General features: G+C 40.8%; 1 protein-coding gene across 1 annotated transcript in view; it reads left to right on the top strand.

Moving 5' to 3' along the window:
* Positions 1 to 4,249: 4,249 nt before the first annotated feature.
* FDX2 (ferredoxin 2) overlaps positions 4,250 to 23,953 on the top strand; it is a 367,672-nt gene continuing 347,968 nt past the window's right edge. Inside the window, exon 1 of the mRNA XM_044084580.1 lies at positions 4,250 to 4,481. Coding sequence (XP_043940515.1) covers positions 4,304 to 4,481 — 178 coding nt within the window. The 5' untranslated portion in view covers positions 4,250 to 4,303. The remainder of the gene's footprint in view (positions 4,482 to 23,953) is intronic.

The raw sequence follows: 23,953 nt of genomic DNA on the forward strand, positions 1-23,953 counted from the left end.
ATAGCCTCCATGGGACCCGATAACATCCCAGGCTGCATAGCTTGCAGCACCATTAGGCACCCTATTCAACCAAAGCCTGAGTACTGGGTTCATCCCAGCCGAGTGGAGGACAGCTACTGTCATCCCTTTGCACAAAAGTGAAGCATCCACCAATCCAGGAAATTATAGACCCATCAGCCTAACTAGCCTGATCTGCAAGGCCATGGAGCGGATTATCATGGACCTCATTAACAAGGACATTGGCAACCTCCAGACACCTGATCCCACACAGTTTGGTTTTGTCAAGGGGAGGTCATGCCTGTTAAATTTGGTTGACTTCTTTGAGACTGTCTCCATGCCCAAGAAGAGGGGAAAACGGTGCACACTGCATACCTTGACCTGGCACAGGCCTTTGATACTATTCCCCACTGAGGTATAATAGATAAACTCTCTCAACTAGGCATCGATCCATGTTACCAGATGGGTAGCAAACTGGCTAACTGATAGAACCGACCTAATCAAAATAGGGGAAGCCACCTCAAGTAGTAGACCTGTAACAAGTGAAGCACCCCAGGGATCGGTCTTAGGGCCTCTGCTGTTTGTGCTATACTTCTCAGAGGTACAGGCCAAATCTAGTGGGCTTTGGCTGAACAAGTTTACAGATGACTGCAAGCTGGGTGCTGTCATCAATTCCCCTAGTGATGTGGACATCCACCAAGAGGGTCTCATCCAAACAAATGACTGGTGCCAGAAACATGGCCTCAAACTGAATGCCAAAAAATGCATCATTCCTTTTGTGGAGAGTGACATCCCCACAAATTATCACATTGATAATAAGGTGCTAAGCATGCAATCAGATGTGAGGGACTTGGGCACCCAGGTTGATAGCAAACTGACTTTTGACCACCATATTGCCTCCATTGTACGGAAAGCTTTCTACATGGCCCACCTCATTAGTAAGGGTATCTCATCCAGGGACAAGGTGGTCATAACATCCCTGTATTCTTCCCTTATATGACCCATTATTGAGTACAATGCCTCTTTCTGCATGTGCCTCACAAAGCGCATGCAGCAGCTGGAGAGACCACAGAGGTTCCTCACCTGGAGAATCCAGGGCCTCAAACATGTACCCTGCACAGATAGGCTAAAAGCCCTGTCCCTTTACTCAGTCTCCTACAGACTCCTCAGAGGTGACCTCTTCCTGGCATACAAAGCAATCTCAGACCCCGCCCTGATGGGACTGCTGCATATCCACAAGTCAAGCTCCACTTGAGTAACCCGCATGTGCAAACTCAGTCTTGTCTGTGACATCAGTAGGACTTGGCGGGACAGATTTGTGTCCCAGAGAGTCCCCCTTTTCTAGAATAGACTCCCTCCCCACGTAAAGCAGGGTACCTCATTAAACCTTTTTAAGCACAACATGGATAACTGGATGGGGAACAGAAGATACACCCCTGGGATTCCACCTGTGTCCCTGCTGGACAGTGGCATTGTGTGCTGACTTGTTGGAATATGGGCTAAATTATTGGCTAGGCTTGTAAGGGTCTCAGGGCCAATTGCCTACTAACTTCCTATGATCCTGTGGTCATATATCTGATTTCCATTTAGTCAAGGATGTGTGCTTCTGCGTGTGTTCACATACTTGCATGTGACAAAAGCTGAAATAGATTAGTTCAGATAGCATTTTGTACTTCTTTCACTTCATTGCAGATGTGTAGCTGGTCAGAAATTATGGCAGTCCTTGTGTAAAAACAGCTGATTTATAATGACTTGATCAAGTTTAAATTATCCTGGATCTGGACTGCTGGAGGCTTTGTATGTAAAGTGAGCTGACGTTAATATGGGCAGAATGTCTTTCATTTGATTACAAACAACAGGGGTGCATCTGTCAAAACGTGATCAATTTGAGTTTGTGGCAAATTAGCATGTATGTAAAAGCTGAAATATTTCATATCACAACTTTTGTTATAGACAATTTCTGTGACTTCTTCAGTGTCAAAGGACATACACAATATCAGAAGGGAGAGTTTTTCTTTGTATAGAATAGGGTAAAACTATATATACTTATATATATATATATATATATATATATACATGTTGTTGTGTCTTTCGGCTTTTCCCGGTTAGGGGTCGCCACAGCGGAACTCCGGTCCACTAATGATTGGCAGTTGATTTTTACGTACCGAGTTGCCAGCCCTGACACACAACCTTCAACGAAGGCACGCCCATTCACGCATGTCTCCACGCAGAAGACGCTCTAGCTGAGAATCAAACCAGACAGCGTCTTACTGTGAGGCGACAACGCAACCGCAGCACCACCACCGCGGACCTCGTCATCATCATCTTCTTTCGGCTGTTCCCATTAGGGGTCGCCACAGCAGATCACCTGTTTCCATTTCTTCCTGTCCTATGCATCTTGCTCTGTCACACCAACCACCTGCATGTCCTCTCTCACCACATCCATAAACCTTATCTTAGGCCTTCCTCTTTTCCTGTTACCTGGTAGCTTCTTCCTTAGCATCTTTTTCCCCAATATACTCAGCATCCCTCCTCAGCACATGTCCAAACCAATGTAATCGTGCCTCTCTGGCTTTGTCTCCAAACCTTCCAACCTGGGCTGACCCTCTAATATACTTATTCCTAATCCTATCCACCCTCGTCACACCCAGTGCAAATCTTAACATCTTTAATTCTGCCACATCCAGCTCAAACTCCTGCCTTTTTGTCAATGCCACTGTCTCCAACCCATATAACATAGCTGGTCTCACTACCCTCTTGTAGACCTTCCCTTTCACTCTTACAGGTACTCGTCTGTCACAAATCACTCCTGACGCTCTTCTCCAACCACTTCATCCTGCCTGTACTCTCTTCTTCACCTCTCTTCCACACTCACCGTTACTCTGAACTATTGACCCCAAGTATTTAAACTCATCCACCTTTGCCAGCTCTACTCCTTGCATCCTCACCATTCCTCTATCCTCCCTCTCATTCACACACATATATTCTGTCTTAGTCCTGCTGACCTTCATTCCTCTTCTCCCTAGAGCATATCTCCATCTCTCCAGGGTCTCCTCCACCTATTCCCTACTTTCACTACAGATCACAATGTCATCTGCAAACAACATAGTCCACGGGGACTCCTGTCTGATCTCATCTGTCAACCTGTCCCTCACCATTGCAAATGAGAAAGGGCTCAGTGCTCACCTTGATGTAACCCCACCTCCACCTTAAATGCATCCATCACTCCCACAGCAGACCTCACCGCTGTAAGACTACCCTCGTACATATCCTGTACCACTCTTACATACTTTTCTGACACTCCTGACTTCCTCATACAATACCACAACTCCTCTCTAGGCACCCTGTCATATGCTTTCTCTAAGTCTACAAAAATACAATGCAACACCTTCTGACATTCTCTGTACTTCTCCATCAACACTCTCAGAGCAAAGATCGCATCTGTAGTGCTCTTTCCCTGCATTAAACCACCGCGGACCTTATATATATATATATATATTTTTTTTTTTTGCTGCACAGAAAATTTTACTAGAAACTGTCGAGCTACTTCAAAGATACAGCACCTCATTAGACCCACATTGTTATAATATGCGCCTGTTGCTGAATTGCCCATTTGACTTCTATTTGGGTAATATATTAATTATGATGATTGCAGTGTGTATTTTCCGCGTCTAAATTCTCAAGGAAGGAATAGTTCATAGTTCGTAAAACAGTCGTGATCCTAGAATCGTCTGCCCACCCAAAAGAATAGGTTTAAAGGAGAAGAATGATCTTCGATTTTCTGTTTCCCCTGTGTTTTCGACTTGGCACAAATTGTGGGTGCTGACATTTCAACTAAGAGCCGTCATGGATGGCTAGTAAGTTTATTGTAAAAGCCGTTGCTTTAATTTTACGAGCACCATCATAAACTGTAGTAGAGACTGGAGTTGCTTTATTGAAAAACGGATAGGTTGTCCCAATAGTGACACAACCAGGACTGCAGCCAGAAAAAAAAATCATGTTTCACTTAGCCACCATATCCAAAAGCATAAACGTCTCCAGCTGCTGATAGGAAAAATGCTGAATCTTTTTGAACGGTACCCCCTCCCCACCCCCAGTCAAAACGGCCATTTTCAAATTAGTAAGCGTATTTGTAAGCAGACAAGAGCTTTGTTTTATGTATTAACGTAGGCATCTATAGATCTTATTAATGCATACAAACCATAGCTTCACTGAGCGCCAGACTAAGCACATAAATCATCACTTCCGTCATTTCTCAAGTGGGGTCACTTATTACGCAAATGTTTGATCACATGACTGATGTATCATGGCTGCCTCCAGTGCAGCCCGCCGCACTGCCTTTACTGCCTCTCGTACTATGTTTCGGGTTGGATTTCGATGGGAATATGCAAAATGTGATGGGGAACAGTTTAGGGGTCATGAAGAAACGTTTCTCACAGGGCACCGGCTGGCTGCAAGAGTTACCCGGACTTTCCATTCATCTGGTGAGCATGGGGTATTGTAGGTCATGTAGTTTTGTGTTGAAATTCAGGAGGCAGCGGGACGCAAGGAGCTTGCGTTAGTTAGTTAACAAGGCTAGAACAGATATATTTCTTGGATAATTTGTTGATTACACGGGCGTGGAGAAACACAGTTCCGTTGTCATTGCACTGACATTTTTTTCTCCTAATAAGATTCTTACAGGATCATATCATGTTTTGATTGATGCATCTGTCACTGTTCAAATGGATTTTATCTGTTTGCAGACATCAATAAAAGGTTTATGTAGGACGCCCGTATTTACTTCGTGTGGAAGACGACGCTTACATTAAAAGAGTAAATAATCCCGGTTTTATGAATTGGTCGATGTATGAGCTATTTGTCTAGTCTGCTTTCTAAGTACTTGCAGCAGACATTGGAAATACGCCGGAGGTTCAGATTTGTCAGTTTGTGCTTGGTATGTAGTTATTACTGATTGTTTAAATTCACTTAGTATCTTGAAAGTGCCTCAGACTCTTCTAGTCCAACAAATAGCTTTGGAACATTACATTCCAGTATCTTGAAAGTGCCTCAAACTCTTCTAGTCCAACAAATAAGCTTTGGAACATTACATTCCAGTAATGTGAAATATACTAGTAGATCGTTTGCCAAAAAAAATCTTGGAATGACCAATTATAACTATTTATGTTAGACTCCCATATAGCTGGAGCCAGTGACTCCACATGCCTTGCAAATGGGGAGAGATTGGGCATCTCTTCTTTGTACCCCTATGTAAACGAAAGGGATCTGATAATATTCCATTTACTTTAATGCTTGCTAGCCAACCCTTGTGCATATTTGGCTATAGCTAATCAGAAGATAGGAATGTCCAGTCTCCCAAGTTTTGCATGCTGATATCACCAATTTTCTTGTTAAATTCCTTTATTGTATCAAGTGATATTATCCCTAGCTAATTTTTGTATAGATCATGTGCTGCACTGTGCCTTAATGGTAATATCTGCAGTTTGCCTACTTCCGATAAACACCCTGATCTTGATAAATCAAAGTTGACATCTCCTCATTTAAACTATTTATCAGTATATTCAATAAACAAAATAATATGAAAAACCAAGCGAGAATTCAACAGCACTGTGACACTGCCAGCCCAGCTAGCTGGATATTTGTAAATAATTCTATGTAATTTGTGAATATTAATGATTTATATGCTTGTCTTACAAATGTAAGATAACTGTATGTTATGTGCATATTAAACTACTAGTGCAGAAGTGTGTGTTGAACAGGGTTTATACAGTACTGAACTTCAAGGATGTGTCCACAGTGCACCCTACTGGAAAAGAATAGAAATGTATACAAACTATATACCTGTGCAAATGTATGTTTTAATAGTAGAATCTGGAGCATACAGAGTTAACTTACAAAACTTAAAGAAAATAAGTTGAAATTAAAGTGTTTTACGATTGTGTTGTTTCTCAGTTTCAGTGAAGCAGACACAATGTCTAGAGCTAGAGGTTTTTCTGTTGTCTTGGAGAGAAGTAATTACTAGGTCTAAAATAAAAGGGTTTAATTGTTTTATGATTTCCAGTTCTCAGCAAACATCTGAGAGATGCATATGTTAACATAGATATGTTGGTTTCTGTTAGCCTGGGAACTGAAGGCAAGTGACAAAAAGTGGTGTCATCCAAGCTGACCCAGCAGTAATGTTTGATATTAATTTAAGAACTCTGAGAGACCGTGCATTGTGTATCTTGCTTTGGACCTAGAAACATCCATTCAGCACTTCTGCCTGCATGTTGCTCTGCAAGTAAGTTATTTAGGGCATAGTATCTTTTAGATAGGAATATAGTAAAGATTAGTTTAGATGTTTTCTGCATGTATTTGAGACTGTCCTGCAATGTTGTTTTAAAATTTTTTCTGTGATTCTGAACTCTGCAGTTACTCTGTTGATTGAGTATTGTCTTGTTCTTTTAAACCTATCTTTGTGGCTGATATTTGTGAGACATATTTAAGCTCTTAGGGTATTTGCATATGTATTTGGTGACACTGTACAGGCCACTCCTAAATAGCCTTGCAAGTCTTGGTCACACTTACCATTTGGATAATAGTAACATTACACAGTACGATTGGTCACCCTTTGTAATGGCCTTCTAGTAGCTGATAAGGAGGGGTTGGTGGCGGTGGTAATTACCATATAGTCTGGGCAGAAGGGGGTATAGTTAGAGGTGTGTGTGTGTGCATGTGTGTGTATGTATGTAAGTCAAATCTCAAAGTGTGTGTGTCTTGTCAGCTACTTGGGTGGGGACACGAAGCACTGGTTGGACAGAGAGGGTGCTGGAGGTCTTGGCTTGACCCCTCAGCTGAGATCTTAACCCTATAGCTGTGCCAGTGGGGAGTCTTATTGGGGATCTGGAGAAAGAGGGATAAATCCGCCCCAGACTGACTGTGATCTCTGTGTGCTGTTAAGGGAAATTGTACTTTACTGTGCGTGTACATGTCATCCTCCCATTGTGCATGTCCTTCATTGTTTCCAGTGGTGAGGATTGAGGCTCCTTGATTACTGGGCCAGTGCAGGGGCGTCACAAGCACATGAACCAAGACAGTATTATGTAAGATAAACAAAGTGCTACATCGGCAGTTGGCAGTAAAACCTTTAATAATCTATAAAATAAAGTGAACACAAAGGTAAGTGCTTTTGTAGAGCAATAAACAGGAAAAAAGCACCAGCAAGCCGTAACCACCTTAAAACATTTAATGTGTTCCACAGCAAGCAAAGCACAACACAGCACGCAATGATAATGCTGAAACTACTACCAGTTCATTTTCATCTCCAACTTCGTTAGAAAAATACTGACAATCCAAACCCCTCCCCATTTATACATTTGTACACTGCCAAAACTTAAAATCATGTGACACTGAATTAAATTTTAACCCTTTCCTAAACATACCTTTAAAAACAGGCATAATAAATACAACTTTCCCGTTTAAAACACTTTTAAATATCTAAAAACACACTTTCAAAACCTGTAGTAAATAAACAGATGGATAGTAAATAAACAGATGGATATAAAAAATGAATGCATGTTAAAAATGAATAAATGAATGTATAAAATAAAAATCAATCTTGTTGAACAATATTTCAAACCACATGTGTGAAATTCATAACTTCGCTGCTCTTAATTTTAAATACACAAAGATGTACAAGATCCCCTCTTGAGGCCCATTGTAGCTGCTGATCAGTCTGTCACTGCACCCATTGCTAAATATTTAGATCACAGGTTAAAGAACCTGTCTGTGGGGGTGTGTAATAAGCTGAAGGACTCATGGGATTTTTTTTAAAAAGTGTAAATGACAAACCGATAACCAAATAAGTCATTTTTATTACTATTTATGTGGGGGACCTTTTCACTTCTATTCCCCATAGAGCTGGCTTAGAGTTTTTTGAAGAGATTCTAAGGAACGGAAATAATTTTACTGAAAAAAAAATTTATGTTTTTACTGTCTTAATGGAATTGGTATTAAACAATTTTCTCTGTTTTGAAGGGGAATTTTTTCGACAGTTAAAGGGAGTTGCCATGGGGGCCATGTGTGCCCCCACTTATGCAAACCTAGTGATGGCTTGGTGGAAGCAAAAGTATCTGTTTAATTCGGTGTTTAAGGATTGTTGGGCACTATACAAACGTTTCCTTGACGATATCTGTATATTTTGGACAGATAGTGAGGAGAAATTTCTGGACTTCTTTGAATACATTTCCAACAGTACAGATTTTTTTTTTTAGATTTACATACAAGGTAGGTTATGCTTGAATGGGCGTTCCTTCATTGAAGGTTGTGCGTCAGGCCCGGCAAGTCGGCACGTAAAAATCTACTGCCAATCATTAGCGGACCAGAGTTCCGCTGTGGCGACCCCTAACCGGGAAAAGCCGAAAGCAACAACAACAACATACAAGGTAGGTTATGACAGTATTGACTTTTTGGACATCCATATTAGGAAGAGTAGTAATGGGTTTGAATCAAAAGTACACAGGAAGGAGACGTATTGTAATTCATTTTTGCACTTTTCTAGTGCCCACCCATTCTTCCAAAAGAAAGGAATAGTGAAGGGTCAATATGTACATGGTAGTCGAATGACCTCTGACGACAATGATTTTTTTGGATGAGTGTGACCTACTAAAATGTATGGTTTTAGAACGAGGATACCCAGAGACCTTGATTAAGGAAATCCAGGAAGAAGTATTGCAGCATAGGAAGGACAGATTTACACCAATTTTATATTCTGGTGATACAGGTATAAAAGAAAGGGTAACAAGCAATGGGGACAGTGACTCCTGTGAGAATGTTTTTATTGTGGATTTTAGTGGTGATGCGCAGGTCATTAGAGACATTGTCCAGAGGGAATGGAACAGATTTTCCATGCTCTCTGATTTGAATTTAAAATTTGATGTTCCACTAAAATTCATCTTCAGAAAAGGTAGATGTATTAAGGACCTTATGGAAAACCAAACTTGGGGGAAACTTAATTAGAAAAGTGGGTACCTTCAAGTGTGGAGCATGCCAACAATGCCCTTTTTTATAGCTGATACTTCTGAAATTACTGTCAGTAACAGGAATAGACACATTACCTCTAAATCCTATTTTAATTGTGAAAGTAAGGGACTTGTTTACATTGCAACCTGTAAGGAATGTAAAGCATTTTACATGGGTAAGACAGAAAGGTGTTTAAAGAAAAGAATATATGAACACCTTTACGACATTAGGAGGGGTAACAACAGAAACGCATTATATAAACACACTTTGAGCTGTGAAGGTGCTTCTTACACTTTTTTTGTATTAGATGAAGTGGTAATGGATGGTAGGGGGTGGTTCTTGGGAGACCATGTTGGAATATAGAGAGGTTTACTGGCAACTGGTATTGGAAGCCAATAGGTGGCTGGGTTTGAACAACATGGTCTCCCTAGCCCCAGTTTTAAAATTAAGAGCAGCAAAGTTATGAATTTCACACACGTGGTTTGAAATATTGTTCAACAAGATTGATTTTACTTGATTTTTTTACATTAATTTATTCATTTATAACATGCATTCATTTTTTTTTATATCAGTTTATTTACTACAGGTTTTGAAAGTGTGTTTTTAGATATTTAAAAGTGTTTTAAACAGGGGAAAGTTGTACTTATTAGGCTTGTTTTAAGGTATGTTTAGGAAAGGGTTAACACTGAATTCAATGTCACATGATTTTAAGTTTTGGCAGTTTGCAAAGGTGTAAATGGGGAGGAGTTTGGATTGTCAGCATTTTTCTGATTAAGTTGGAGACTAAAACGAACTGGTAGTAGTTCAGCGTTATCATTGTGTGCTGCATTGTGCTTTACTTGCTGTGGAACACATGTTTTAAGGTGGATACGGCTTGCTGGTGCTTTTTTCCTGTTTATTGGTTTTGTTTTGGGCACCTCATCCTATTGGACTTGCTTTCGTAGAGCACTCTACTTCTTCAGACCATTAAAACAGCAATAAAACCTTTCGTATATATATTAAACCATATCAAATTGCTAACCAATGAAACAAGAAATATAAAATCACATAACATCTTTCAAGAGCGAAATAAATGAGGTCTTCTCCTTAATTTAGGTTTTAGAGTCCTTGTCATTTAAGCCCCCTTCCTTATCTGCATACAAGCATATATAAGAAAGGTTTTATTGTTGTTTTAATGGTCTGAAGAAGTAGAGTGTTTTACAAAGGTGCATACCTTTCGTGTTCATTTTATTTTATTGGTTATTGAAGGTTTTACTAACAACTGCCAATACAGCCCTTTGTTTTTCTTACATATTCGTTAAACACCTGTAGTCAAAAGTTAGAATTGAAATTGGCATATATTTACAGTGCTGGGAGACTGGATCCTGTCTTTATAAATCACAGTGATAACTACCTATCTCCAAGTGGCTTTTTGAGAGTGTTAAAATCTTGTTAAAAAAGACTGGAGCTTCTCCAAGATCTTATGCCTGTTTAATGCATAAAATTCTTTTGAGGGAGGATGTCAGAGCCAAGGCTGACTTATCTCCTCTTTCTCACAGCTATAAATGTGTCTGATCTGTCAGTTTTGCAATATTTGCCCTTGTCCAAATGGTCATCTTTATATGATCATCTCAGATCACCTGCTCTATAATATGATGTCTTTGACAGAACCCAGAACAGACTGCAGGGCTATAATTTTGGCAAGTAATATTCACCTGTTCACCTGCCTAAGAAGCACAGCAAGGGATCACTTAGAGGCTGATTTAGTATCTCAGTTTCAAACTAATGTTTTCTGAAGTTATTTTTTTAATACAGATAGGGATGATTTCATATTTTGTTTCATTTGTCAGGCTCACTCGATCTTCCACACTATTTACAGCCTTTTCTAAACTTTCTAACCAATGTGACCATCTACTCATGTATTACTTACTAATTATTCAACATTTATGTTGCTTGATATCTGTTTCGTTTAACTGTGTCTCAATTATCTAAATTGGTAGGGGCAACATGTACATGCCCCAACATGTCCATCTCACTTTTGGGTTGTTAGTGCATAAATATATAAGGGCTAAAACTGCCATGGGAAGTAAGGTATGCAATTTATGTAAGTGCATTTTATGCTCAACCTTTGAGAAACTTGCTTGGCTACAAACATCTGCATTAGAAGCTGAAGTTAAGTGAAACTTGCAGTAGTGTATTTTAGTCTTCTGCTAAGTACAAACTTGCAGTTTTAGTACTATATTTTCATTTTTTTCCGTTTCCTAATTGTGTGTTTCATTGAACAGTGTGCTGTGTGGCTCTCTGCAGTTAGATCCCCACCCACCCTCTCTGTTTTTGTGTTGGTGGCTCTGGAATTGCCCGACCCTCCTGTAAGTCTGTATTTAAACACTCCTCCTAGATCCATCTCATTTGCTCATTTAACCAAGTACAGTGAGATCATATTCTGAGTCTAGTGTTCTCTCTACTTAATACAGAGGGAAGATTTGAGAAGGCCAACCCACTTGGGCTCTTCCTTCCTCTCTCCTTGCACTTTATTCATCTGCTTTTCCTGTATTTGTGGTTCCTCCTACTTTATTTTGCTTTTCTTAAAAGTATTCAGTTTTATTTATTCTGCTGCATTTATTACTGCTTGGTAGTAGCCTGATTTAAATTGTAACTATTACTCTTAAGTCTTTTGGTTTAAGCACTTGGGCTTCATACGGGTGTTTTACATAAATAAGGTTTGTGGTCTGCACTGTTGTGGCAGGACAGGTAGCTTATAACCTTCCTTTTAAGCTGGGAATTGCTGATTGAAGGCCAAGTGTCTGCTATTCTAAAAGTGCATTAGTTCTGGCTTAAGCACTTGGGCTTCAGGCCAGTTATTCTACATTAAGAGGGTTTGTGGTCTGCACTCTTGTGGGAGGAGCGGCTGGATTCTGCCCTTCTGAGCTGGGAATTTCTGGTCACAGGCTTTATTGTGCCTGTTTATTTGAACTGTTTCTTTCTGAAGTTGGTGTGCCTTCTTGCTGTAGCAGAGACCAGATTCAGGCCTGCTGAATCTAGCTTTGTTTGTATAACTTGAGCACTGATCCAGGCCATCTTTTTTTTGGAGATGATTCCCCTGCATGCCAGTAGCAGGAGTGTGCAGTTAGAACTTGTCTGATTGAAGACTGTTGGAACAGGGCTTTGAGTTTTTTTTCTGGTTAATTGGTATTAGTTTGTTTGTGTTCTGTTGTTCACACACACACACACACACACACACACACATACATATATATATATATATATATATATGGGTTCCTATCACTTCATCGAACTGTGAATTCACCGACACTCACCTCTTCGACACCAATCCATCGACGTCCATATCATCGACAATTCCGTGGCGATCTTCCCCCTCACAGGACCCATGGTAGCGCTTCTTCCTGTGTAACACCGATCAGGGTGTACGTGGTTCCGTATAATTTACCTTTAAAGCGCTACCATGGGTCCTGTGAGGGGGAAGATCGCTTACCGGAATTGTCGATGATATGGACGTCGATGGATTGGTGTCGAAGAGGTGAGTGTCGGTGAATTCACAGTTCGATGAAGTGATAGGAACCCATATATATATATATATATATATATATAACAAATTGCACTTTATTCATCTGCTTTTACTGTATTTGTGTTTCTTTCTACTTTATTACTAGGGGCATTGAGTACAACTCTGATCTGCGATATATAACAATAAGTATCCTTTTCTGTGCATTTAAAGTGTTTTTTTTTTATTGTATCTGCTTTATTTTCTGGAAAAAAAATACTTGTTTCCCGCCTTTCTAAGCTAGTATAGTCCAGTTTTCAGGTTAGTGCTGAATTCAGGGCTGTGTTACAAATCTCTGTGTTTGCCCATACCTTTACTTGGATAGAAGGATGTTTCTCTGTTCACCTGTGAGAGAGGGGAGCTTTGAGCAGTCTATCTGTCCCTGAAGGAGTGGTTTCAGCCCAGAAATTAGTAGTTTATTGGCCATTTTGGGCTAATTTCTATTTCTTTCATTTCCCTGCTATAAATACCGCATTTGCCTGGTTTTCCGTGCCAGGCAGTGCCGGTTAGCTAGGGTAAAACTATTCCTGGCTCCACAAAGTCTTCTCTTCAATTTTTCCCTTGGAACTAGACAAACTTTCAACTTAAGCACTCAAGCCATTCATTTCTCAGCCCGGCATAGCAAGCACTTATAAACCCTAGCACTAGACCCTCCTGTACTGTACAGAAAGACAAGGCTCTCTATTTGACCTTACCAGCCATCCAGTAAAACAGTTCACTGTACCTATCCAGGATTGTCCAAAGGGCAGTTTCAGGTGTACTCTCCAGTCCAGTTGGTGCATCTGGGCATTTTGAGGCAATGTTACAACTGCCCCATGTACACAGACAACCCTCTCCTCCTACCACCAAACACTATTACATGTGAGAGATGCAATTATACAGCCAAACTGGAGGCTAAGCTCTCTCAACCCAAGACTGGATCAGACAGTCAAGAGGAGAAGGGAAATACTTGCATCACAGTACCAGTCTCACATAGACCCATTAAACCAACACCAGCAAAAAACACACACAAATACATGAAAACATACTCGGAGGCTCTAAATAAAAATCTGCAAAACCAACAGAGACCTCCAAAGCAAACATCCAAGCAACCTTCACCCCCCAACACAATCCATGAAACACATACTTCACAAATCCAGTGTGCCATGCAATCGCAGCCCTTAAGGCAAAATAACATACCCAACATACTAGTAATAAGTGACCTATAGTCAGGCACACTGACGTCACACTCACTAGGCTGAATAAGGAGAAGGTTACTGTTAGCTGCCTGTCGGGTGCCAGGTTCCGCCACATAACACAAGCACTCGGGTAACTCCAGAACAAGTACAAATATGACTCTGTCATTGTCCATGTTGGTGTGAATGACCTGAGACGTACCTCCCTGAACTACATGAAGGGACATGGAAGAAGAGCTCTCTGATCAAGTAGCCCAGGCCAGTATGACCCTGACCCTGATAGCATCCTGCCCTCACCAAGAATGATACCACGGTATAAAGAAAACAATTCTCTATTTCAACAATTGACTAAGTTTCTGGTGTCATTTAAAGGGGATCCAGTATCTGTCTGCCAGGGATGACATGCTCAACAAGCCACATTGCTTTGCTAGAGATGGCTTGCCCCTGTCACCCTTAGGCTTTTGAATACTGGCCAAGGCTCTTGCCACCCCCATAGTGCCTTTTTTAGGCAAGGCTCAAAAGACAAACCCACTGCCGTAAATAGCACAAGTAACAAAAAAATGAGGGTAATGCTACTCAATGCCAGAAGTCTAAACCTCAAAATGCACGCACTCGAAGCACTTCTCAGTATGGAGAAAAACGATATATGTGCAGTAACAGAAAACTGGTTTAAGGCTCCAGAGAGCACCCCAGCACTACCAGGCTACAACTCATACCACACATTTCGGCCACAGAACCCAAACCGAAATACAAAAGGTGGGGGCGTATCCATATTAATCAAGGATACCCACACCTCCAGGTTAGTGGCACAGCACGATGCTACAGAGATCATCCACGTGCAACTAACAATGGGCAAAACTGCAGTTTATATTGTAGCTTGCCACTATGTCCCAGGACCCCTCATTCCACGTTTCTGGAAACACTGGGAAACATAAAGGTCCTACCAAACACCCTAATATTGAGTGATTTCAATTACCCAAACATTAACTGGGAGAACTACTCAAGTACTAACTCCCTTGCCCAAAATTTCCTAGAATTTATAAACTCCAACGCCCTGGTTCAACTGGTCAACACTCCCACCAGAGGTGACAACATATTGGACCTGGTCATCACCAACATGGGCGACCGGTGTTCCACACTGGAGGTCAACCCCTCGCTGGTTAGATCTGACCATAAACAAATCGCTTTGGATATCCACATTCCGCCCCCATTCGCGGACAAGGAAACCACCATGAAAAACTTTTCAAAAGTAAACTTCACGTTACTTAAGACCGAGGTGGAAAGTTTCAAAGCCCCCATGCTGAAGGATGACGCTGTCCAAGTTGCAAAATCCTTTACTAATGCATTCTACGGGCACCTACAAGAATGCATGGATCATGCCATCCCAAGCAAAACCAAGACTCACTCCTACAAGAAAAGGAGACCTTGTTTATGGCAGGAGTCCACCAGACTGATGTACAATAGAAGGAGAAAACTAGTACAGAAAAGAGTAAAATCCTAAGAAGGGAAGACATCCCTGATCAGTATCAGCAAGAAACTACGATCCCTCATAAAATCATCCAAGGCAAGCTTCGAAAGAAAAATTGCCAAGGACTCCAAAGATAACCCAAGGCATTCTTTTAGCTATGTCAAGAATCTAAGTGGCAATGCTCAGATCTGCTCGGAGTTAGTGCAGAATGGCACAAAATACACTGAACCAACCGATATTGTAAACATCCTGGCAGACAAGTTCAGCGCAAACTTCGCCCCCCTCTCAGCCCCAAAAGGACCCATAACCATACCAGAAGAATGTAGAGTCCCTGAAATCACAGACACTCAGGTTAAATCAGCTCTCTCCAAAGCCAAAAACACAGCATCAATGGGACTGGACGGTGTCCCAGGCTGCGTCCTACACGAGCTCAAAGACGAACTAACCCCTCACCTAAACACACCGTTCAAACTCGGCCTCTCCACAGGCTACATACCCATAGAGTGGCGCACAGCAACGGTTGTTCCGCTCCACAAAGGTGGAGCCACAACAGAGCCACAACAGACCCCAGGAACTATCGCCCTATAAGCCTGACTAGCTTGGTCTGCAAGGCTATGGAGCACATCATCATGGAACTCGTTAACAGAGACATTGAGAACCTCCAACCACTGGACCCTACCCAGTTCAGCTTTAAGGGCAGATCATGCCTCCTAAACCTGGTGGACTTCTTTGAGACAGTTACCAAGGCTATAGATGAGGGAAAGGTGGTATACACAGCCTACCTAGACCTCATAAAGGCTTTCGACACCATTCCCCATTCTGGTATTATAGATAAGCTCTCCAGCCTGAACATAAACCCTTACGTCACAAGATGGGTTGCCAACTGGCTCACGGACAGAACCCACATGGTGAAAGTTGCGGGAGCTAGGTCCGACTTTAAACCGGTTACAAGTGGCATTCCCCTGGGCTCAGTCCTAGGACCCCTCCTGTTCGGCATATACTTCTCAGGGGTACAGGCAAGCACAGGAAGACTATGACTGACCAAGTTCATAGACGACTGCAAACTAGGGGCTATAATTGACTCTCCAGCTGACACAGACATCCTTCAAAAGGGTCTCACTGAGACGGATACCTGCTGTCAAAATCATGGCCTCAAGCTAAATGCCAAAAAGTGCATAGTCATCCCCTTTGGAAAAAACAAAGTACCCACAAACTACCACATAGTTGGTAGTCCCCTAAGTACGGAAGACGTAATAAGGGATCTGAGGACCCAAGTAGATAGTAATCTCACCTTTGATAATCACATTGGCAAAGTGGTTAGAAAATCCTTCTACGTGGTCCACCTAATCACAAAAGGGTTCGCATCCAGATCAAAAGAGGTCATTGTGCCCCTCTACTCATCAGACCCATCATAGAGTACAACGCCCCATTTGGGATGCACCTTACAAGACACCTACAACTGCTGGAAAGACCACAGAAGTACCTCACCAAGAGGATCACTGGCCTCAAACAGATGCCCTATACAGCTCGACTGACGAAACTCCAGCTGTACTCGGTTGCATACCGCCTACTCTGAGGTGATCTCTGCCTGACATACAAGGCCATGTCCAACCCAGAACTGATGGACATGCTCCACCTAAAGAAAACCTTATCCCCTCGAGCTATACACTCTAGGGATCTATCCCTCCAATAAATAGGATGTGCTGGAGGGATAGATTCCTGTCCCAGAAACTTCCCATGCTTTGGAACAAGATTCCAATCTACATTAGGCAGAGCTCCTCGCTAACACTCTTCAAAAGAAACCTGGATGAGTGAATGGGAAAGAGAAAGTTTACCCCTGGGATCACTTCAGTGGCTTTGCTGGACAGAGGCACAGGGAACTAATCTTAAGGGGGCGGCGAAAACCAACACATTCTAGCTAGGCTTATAAATGCCTTTGGGCAGATAGCCTAGTACCTACCTATGAACCTATTGCTAGATTTCTTAAGATTGTCACAGATCAGAACCTATTGCTAGATTTCTTAACATTGTCACAGATCAGTAGCCTAATAAGTACCCATGAACAATTTCTGCTGGAGAGATGAAATACATGGTCAGCCAGGTGCTAAATTATTGGGATCTGCTACATAAAGCCTTGGATTGCGTCATCATTAATGGATCTACCCCTTCTGCATTTTGCCTTCAATATTGTATTAATGTCACTTCCACATGCAGATGCACCAGTGTAAGTACTGTTTTTTTTTTTTTTCTCTACCAGAGAATGTTCTATAAACTGGAAAATGTGTAGCTACAGCTTTGTCACCTCCCCCCCCCATTGACAGCAACATCCACAAGTACTATTTTTCTTAACAATAATTTGTAAAGCAATTTACTAGTTCTATAATTCTTACTATTTACAAAAGTTGCCTAGGCTTTCAGTGGTTAGCATACAATATGTTAACATTACCAGACTAGTGAATTACCCATAATTCCCATCATTTTACTGAAGCTAATGCCTGGTAGACTATACAGATTCAGCTGCACTGTCTTACATTAACTACCATATCTGCCTTTCTATGTATTATTTATATCTATAGCTGTATCTATATAAATAGTTATAGATATACATAGACGTGTGTGTCTGATATATATACTGGATATAAAAAGTGTACACACCCTTGTTAAAATGCCAGGTTTTAGTGATGTAAAAAAATGAGACCATAATAAATAATTTTTTCGCACCGTTAATGTGACCTATAACCTATACAGTTCAATTGAAAAATAAATCTGTTAGCGGAAAATATATAAAAAATAAAAAACGTACAATAAGCTGGCTCCATAAGTGTGCACACTTTTAAACTAATACTTGGTTGAAGCACTTTTTGATTTTTGGTTTAGATTTTTTTTTTCCAATTTTTAGTAATTTAGTTTTTTGGCAGCCACCAGAATTAAACTTAACAAAGCCTTACTATAGCTAAGCAATTCAGATCCTGTATCCCAGCTCAGAAAAAAATAATTTCTTTAGGTACACTTGTTTGCTTGCTCAGTATTCCTGGCAGAGTACTCTGTAGGGCATTTTTAAAGTCTGCCAACTCATTACACTCCAAAACGTATGGTCCCAGTTACCTCTTTCTTCCTCATTACACCTCCAACATTTGCTGTCTACCTGATGAAAAATTCTGGAGTCTGCTTGGGGTAAAAAAGTATCTGTGCAAACTCTTCCAGGCAGCAATCCTGAATCTTCTAGATTTTGTTGCATATTTGGGAGCTATACAAATGTCCTTCCATCGAATTGGTTATCTAATCTCTTTTTCTCAATCTTTACTGACCTCCTCTAACTAATTCCTATAGTTATTGTACAATATTTATATACCCTTTTTAAACAGCAGTTTCTGTTCTAGATTCAGTTAAAAATTTGACCAGTGCAGGTCTTTCATTTAGGATTCTTCCACCCCTTTGTCTTTGTTTGTACTCTGATGTCAGTCCCTGATAGGGAAGGCAGTCTTCCATATTAGGAAAGCAGAATGCTAAGAGAATGGAGCATTTGTACGCAATAAATAGGGAAGATGAAAGTAATGCTTTGGCAAAACATGTCATAAATAATGATCTCTCATAAGTTCATGTTCCTTGTTATAGAATTGGCTAATAAGAGTGCTAGGCTTGGGAGCTTTAAAAATTATACTGAGAAGTTTAGAGGTTAGATGGATCATTAGATTATAAGCAGATAAAGCAAATGGACTCGGTTACAGAATTTATATAATTTTAAGATATATGTAAGAGAAATTAATCTATTAGGATGTTTAAATTGATATGTTTTCATATATGAAATAATTTAGTCTGCATGTGGAGAGAATAGTATTTTTAACCAGTGTGTATATGTTGCCATCGAGTGGCCCTTTGAATGAAAGTCATCTATTTTATTATACTTTTTTTAGTTAAAATTTGAGTAATGATTAGTACATTTATATATAAATATAAAAATGTAGCTAAATATGCTTTTTTTTACATTTTTCATATATAGTTTTGTATAATTTTTTTATATATACTATATAAATGTAAAGTTCCTCTGATAGTTTTTTTAAGTAGGTTTTAAAGATGTAGCCATTTAATAGAGCTTTGTATTAGTTAATTGATCTCCTTTCTCCATTACTATGTTAGTTTAGTTCTTAGTATACATTTTGCTACTTTATGAATATAATATTCTCTATTACTGTCCTATTATTCTCCTACATTCCACCTCATCTAAGTCCCAAATGCTTTCCCCCCATGTTTGTGCTTAAACCTGTCTCCATTAACTAAAAAGACTTCTATCCAAACTTAAACCCTCCTCCAGTACACCTGACAACATCCCCTCTTCCTTTCTCAAGTCTGCTGCCGATACTATAGCTCTCCCAATTAGTATCCTAATTAATAGATCCATAAAGGAATCCTATGACCCTAAACATTCCACCTTTTATTCTTCCTCTCCACAAAGGAGGAATAAATACTAACATTTCAAACTTCTGCCCTATAGCTCTTCTCTCTCCAATCTCCTAGAAAAAATGCATCCATCTCCAACTTATGCCTTTTCTGACTAAAAACCAACTTCTTACCCCTACCCAACATGGCTTCTGACCAGGGCATAACACTCTCGATCTTTAGAAACTGTCAACCAAGCCCAAGATTCTGGGAACTTAGTATCGACAGTGCTCCTAAATCTCTCCAAAGCATTCAATACTGTTTCCCACAAGTCACCTGTCAAACCCAAATCTCTCCCAAAACACTCTTTCCTGGTTCTCAAGCTGTCTGTCAGATAGAGCTCAGACTGTGAAATGGAGAAAAGGCACCTCACCTTTCTTACCCACCTGTACCGGACAGGGGTCCATCCTCCGACCAATGCTGTTTAATAGCTTCATCAATAACATTCACTGGATGTGCCAAAATCACCTTTCTCTCCATGCTAACAAATCTAAAATACTACTATTCACACCCTCAAAATCTCTCTTTTGATAAAAATTCCTTCTAAGTCCTTTGCTAAAGCAACTCTCCGATCAAAGTTGTTCCCTTTGCTAAACTACTCTGTGTAACTATAGATGAATACTTCAAGTTCGACATCCATATTCACCAAAATATAAAGAAAGCCCACCAAAAACTAGGTATGCTATACAGGAACAACCACTTCCTTTCTACTTCTACCAGTCATACTCTGGCTTCCTCTTACCCCCTTTCCTCCTGCCTGTATGGCGCCCTGCTACTAACTAACCTGCCCTCTTCCATCACTTCCAAACTTGAATGCTGTTATAACAAAATTTCTAAATTTGCCACCAAAGCCAAACATTTCACTCATCACTGTGTTACCCTTCAATCCCTCAACTGGTTAGAATTCACAAATTACCTGGACTTCCTCCAGCTCACTATAGCACATAGACAAATAATCCAACCACATGCCCCCCCCCCCTGCTCTAACTAACATCCTTCCCCCATACACTCCAAATAGAACTCTCAGATCTGAACACCAAAACTTAATTACTGTCCACAAACCTAAACGTCCTGCTGGCCAACTTCTCCTCTCCTTCTCCTTAGGTAGGAAATGGAACTGTCTCCCTCCCACACTAAGGGCAATGTCAAACACAAACAACTTCAAAACTCAGCTTTACACCTACCTCTCCTCCAAATGGAAATGTAGCTGCATTCTCTCTACCTAGAACTATTTAACAAAAGCCCCTGGGAGGGTATCCTCCTGAGTTCCTAAGCACCTTATAGTTGGCTATAACCTTCTATATCCAATTCCCATACGATTTCTCACACTCTGTAAACAGCTTTTGACTTTAACTGTGTGAATTTGTTAAAATGTATCTGCACGATATTTTTCCACTATGGGCAATATTACTCACGCTTTGCATTATTTGATATGTATTTGTACTTTTATTTTTACTGGACTGCTATCTTTACTGTAATCTGTTTCATGGAGCTTTTCTCCCCAGGCCTCCACTGAAAACGGGCTGTCTGGGCCCAGTGGACTTCCCTGGCAATCAAACAGGAAATAAATAATAAATATATTCCCCTTAAGGGTCTGCATCCAAAACCCCAATCTTTCCTTATTTCTTTCATTATCTCCCCTGCTTCATCATAATCATCCCTTTCTACTTTGAATTGTAGCTTTCTGCTTATGTTATGAGTCTTAACTGTTTAGCTCTAAACTATCCTTAAAAATCTGGTAATACTAAACCACCTTGTTCTTTTGGGAGGATCAGCTTACCCACTTGACTCTTGCCCATTTCCCCTTCTAGGTAAAATCCTTCAACTCTTATTTACTATCCATAACTTCTCTTCTGGTTGATAAATATATGCTTAAAACTAAGGGCTAAAAGCATTTTTGCTGCTTGTATCTTGCTATCCATATCCATAGGTAAGAGCTTCTAGTTTGTCAGGTTTTATGTCATCTTTTGTGTAGTCATTTCCCACATATCCTTAGCTGCCATAACAGAATTCTTTTTAATCCATACCCCAAAATACTTAATTTTCTCACATCCCATAAAAGTGGATGTCCTTGTATTCACTGCGGGAGTATTCTTAACTATATGGGGTTCCCTGCCACTGAAGTCCAGCCAGTCTTCCAAAGACTTCTGAATTTAAAAGGTATGCTGAGTGTCGCCATACGCTTTCTGAGTTGTGTTGGACATAAAGGTGACGTTCATGCCTAACAAAAACAGAACAACTTTGCCGCCAGTTTTAACGTATCTTTTACATCGTTGGTCTATTTACCTGCATCCATTTTTCTGCCAGTTGAATGCTTTTACTTTCTCCAGTGACTTCCTATGCCTGTTTTGCTGTTTTTGCAAGTTAAGTGCCCCGTTGGGGATTTTGTTTTTTTTTTTTTGTATTTTTTTTTTTTGTGTTCCGTGGGGTTAATGCCATCTAGGAAGGATAAATGCCAGTGTGGGAGACAGATTCCCCATAGAGACCACCATGATATGTCTTTTTTGCTTAGATGCATCTCACGACCATACATCTTGTTCTATTTGTCAGGCATTTGTTCCAAAATCTCTTTGCAGTAGACTTTCTTCCATTTCTTTGTATCTTGAGATCCACCTTCTTAAACTTCTCGCTAAAGATACTATGGAAGGAATCTCTCGCCCTGACGGTCGGCCATTGGGAAGAAGGTGAAAGAATACAACCGGAATCTTCTACTGTCCAGCCTGTGCCAGGTGTTTCTCCCAAGGTTGTTATGAACCCAGAGGCTCTGTCTGGCTGTATTGTCAGATTTCTCTGCCGCGACCGTGTTGGAGGCCGGTGAGGGTCCTGGTGGCAGCACGTCCGAAGAGGCTTTGCAGGCATCTGTCTCAGACGTTCAGAGGGAGCAACCATTGACTTTTTCTGTGGGGCCTGGGGAGTTCCTCAGTTTTTTAGTTGGGGAAGAAGTTACTGCTACAGTTCTAAACTGTCGTCCTGAATCTGAGCCTTCTCAGGATGTTCCCATAAAAAAAGAAACAGTAAATTTAAACATGTTTCTTCTGTTCCTAGTCATCCACAAAGTGAGTGGCAGGCTTTCACTTGGGGGTTATTTTTTGCCTTAATGTCCTTAAAGCCCCCTTATGGGGTTTCAGTTCCTGATCCTCCTTAGTCCTCTACTCCTCTTAAAAGACCTAGAGACCAGGATTCTTCTGAGGATGTGACTTATTCTGCTGACTATTCCCTAACTTATTTTTCTCAAATTCCTTCTCCTTTGGACTATATGTCAGAAGAGGCAGAATCTATTAGTCCTGATGTTCCTTGGGAGGAAATTTCCTTTGGGGGACACACACTCTAGGATGATGGATTTTTTTAAGTGAGATTATACTCGGGTGTCTGATACCTATAAGAGGTAATATGAGTTGTTGCAGTTGGACTCTCCTAAACCTGCCGGCTATTCCTCTTGTCTTGGATGCTTTACTGGATGCTTTATCCAATGCCTCTCAGGCACTTGATCCCCCCCCCCCCCCAAGAAGCCTGATAGATTTTATAGGGTTCCTGAGGATTGTTCTTTTTCATATAATTGTCCTGCTGCTGACCCCTCAGTAGTATCTATAGCCTCAGATAAGCCGTCTCAGTTGCTTCCTTTGCCCAAGTTATTGCCTTTTGATAAGGCCAGGAGAACTATGGACAGGCTGGACAAAAAGATTTACACTTCTGGTACCCTAGCTTTTAGGGCTATTAATTGTCAGACTTGTATCTCTAGGTATGTGTTGGCTCTTCTTTCTTAGGCCTATCAACTTATTTCTGATTTTCCAAACTCTGAGGGTAAAACCTCTGATCTTTCCTTGCTAGGGACTTCCTCTTAAGTTGTTCGTCATTCTTTTAAATGTAGTTATGATGCAGTGGATACCTCTTTTAGGGCTGTTTTTGGTTCGGTTATGAGGAGGTTTTCTCGACTTAGCTTTAAGGTTAAGTTGATGGATGCTCCTCTGGATTCTAAAGTTTTGTTTGGGGAAACTTCTGCTCATTTGTTTAAGTCCCTTCAGGATAAGGGTAAGGCCTTACAGGAGCTTAAACATGTATTTGTTTCTCCTGTGCCTAAATTTCAGAGAAACTACTCTGCTAAGCCTGCCTTTGTTCATAGGCAATCCCATCCTTCTGCTAAAGGTAAGAAGAGTGGCAAACGGGCTTCTCCTGCTAAGACTACTCAGTTTTCAGGGACTCTAAAGCCTTCCTTTCTGGACAAACCAGGTGCTGTAGGACTGCCCATCCCTTCCCAGCCTCATTCCTCTTTCTCCACCTGTCTGTTTCTCTTCTGTTTTTGGCTTTAGGTCACTCAGGATTCTTGGGTTTTGTTGA

Source organism: Protopterus annectens, chromosome 9.part0 (assembly GCF_019279795.1).
Source record: "Protopterus annectens isolate FY-2018-M chromosome 9.part0, PAN1.0, whole genome shotgun sequence".
Taxonomy (NCBI): Eukaryota; Metazoa; Chordata; order Ceratodontiformes; family Protopteridae; genus Protopterus; species Protopterus annectens.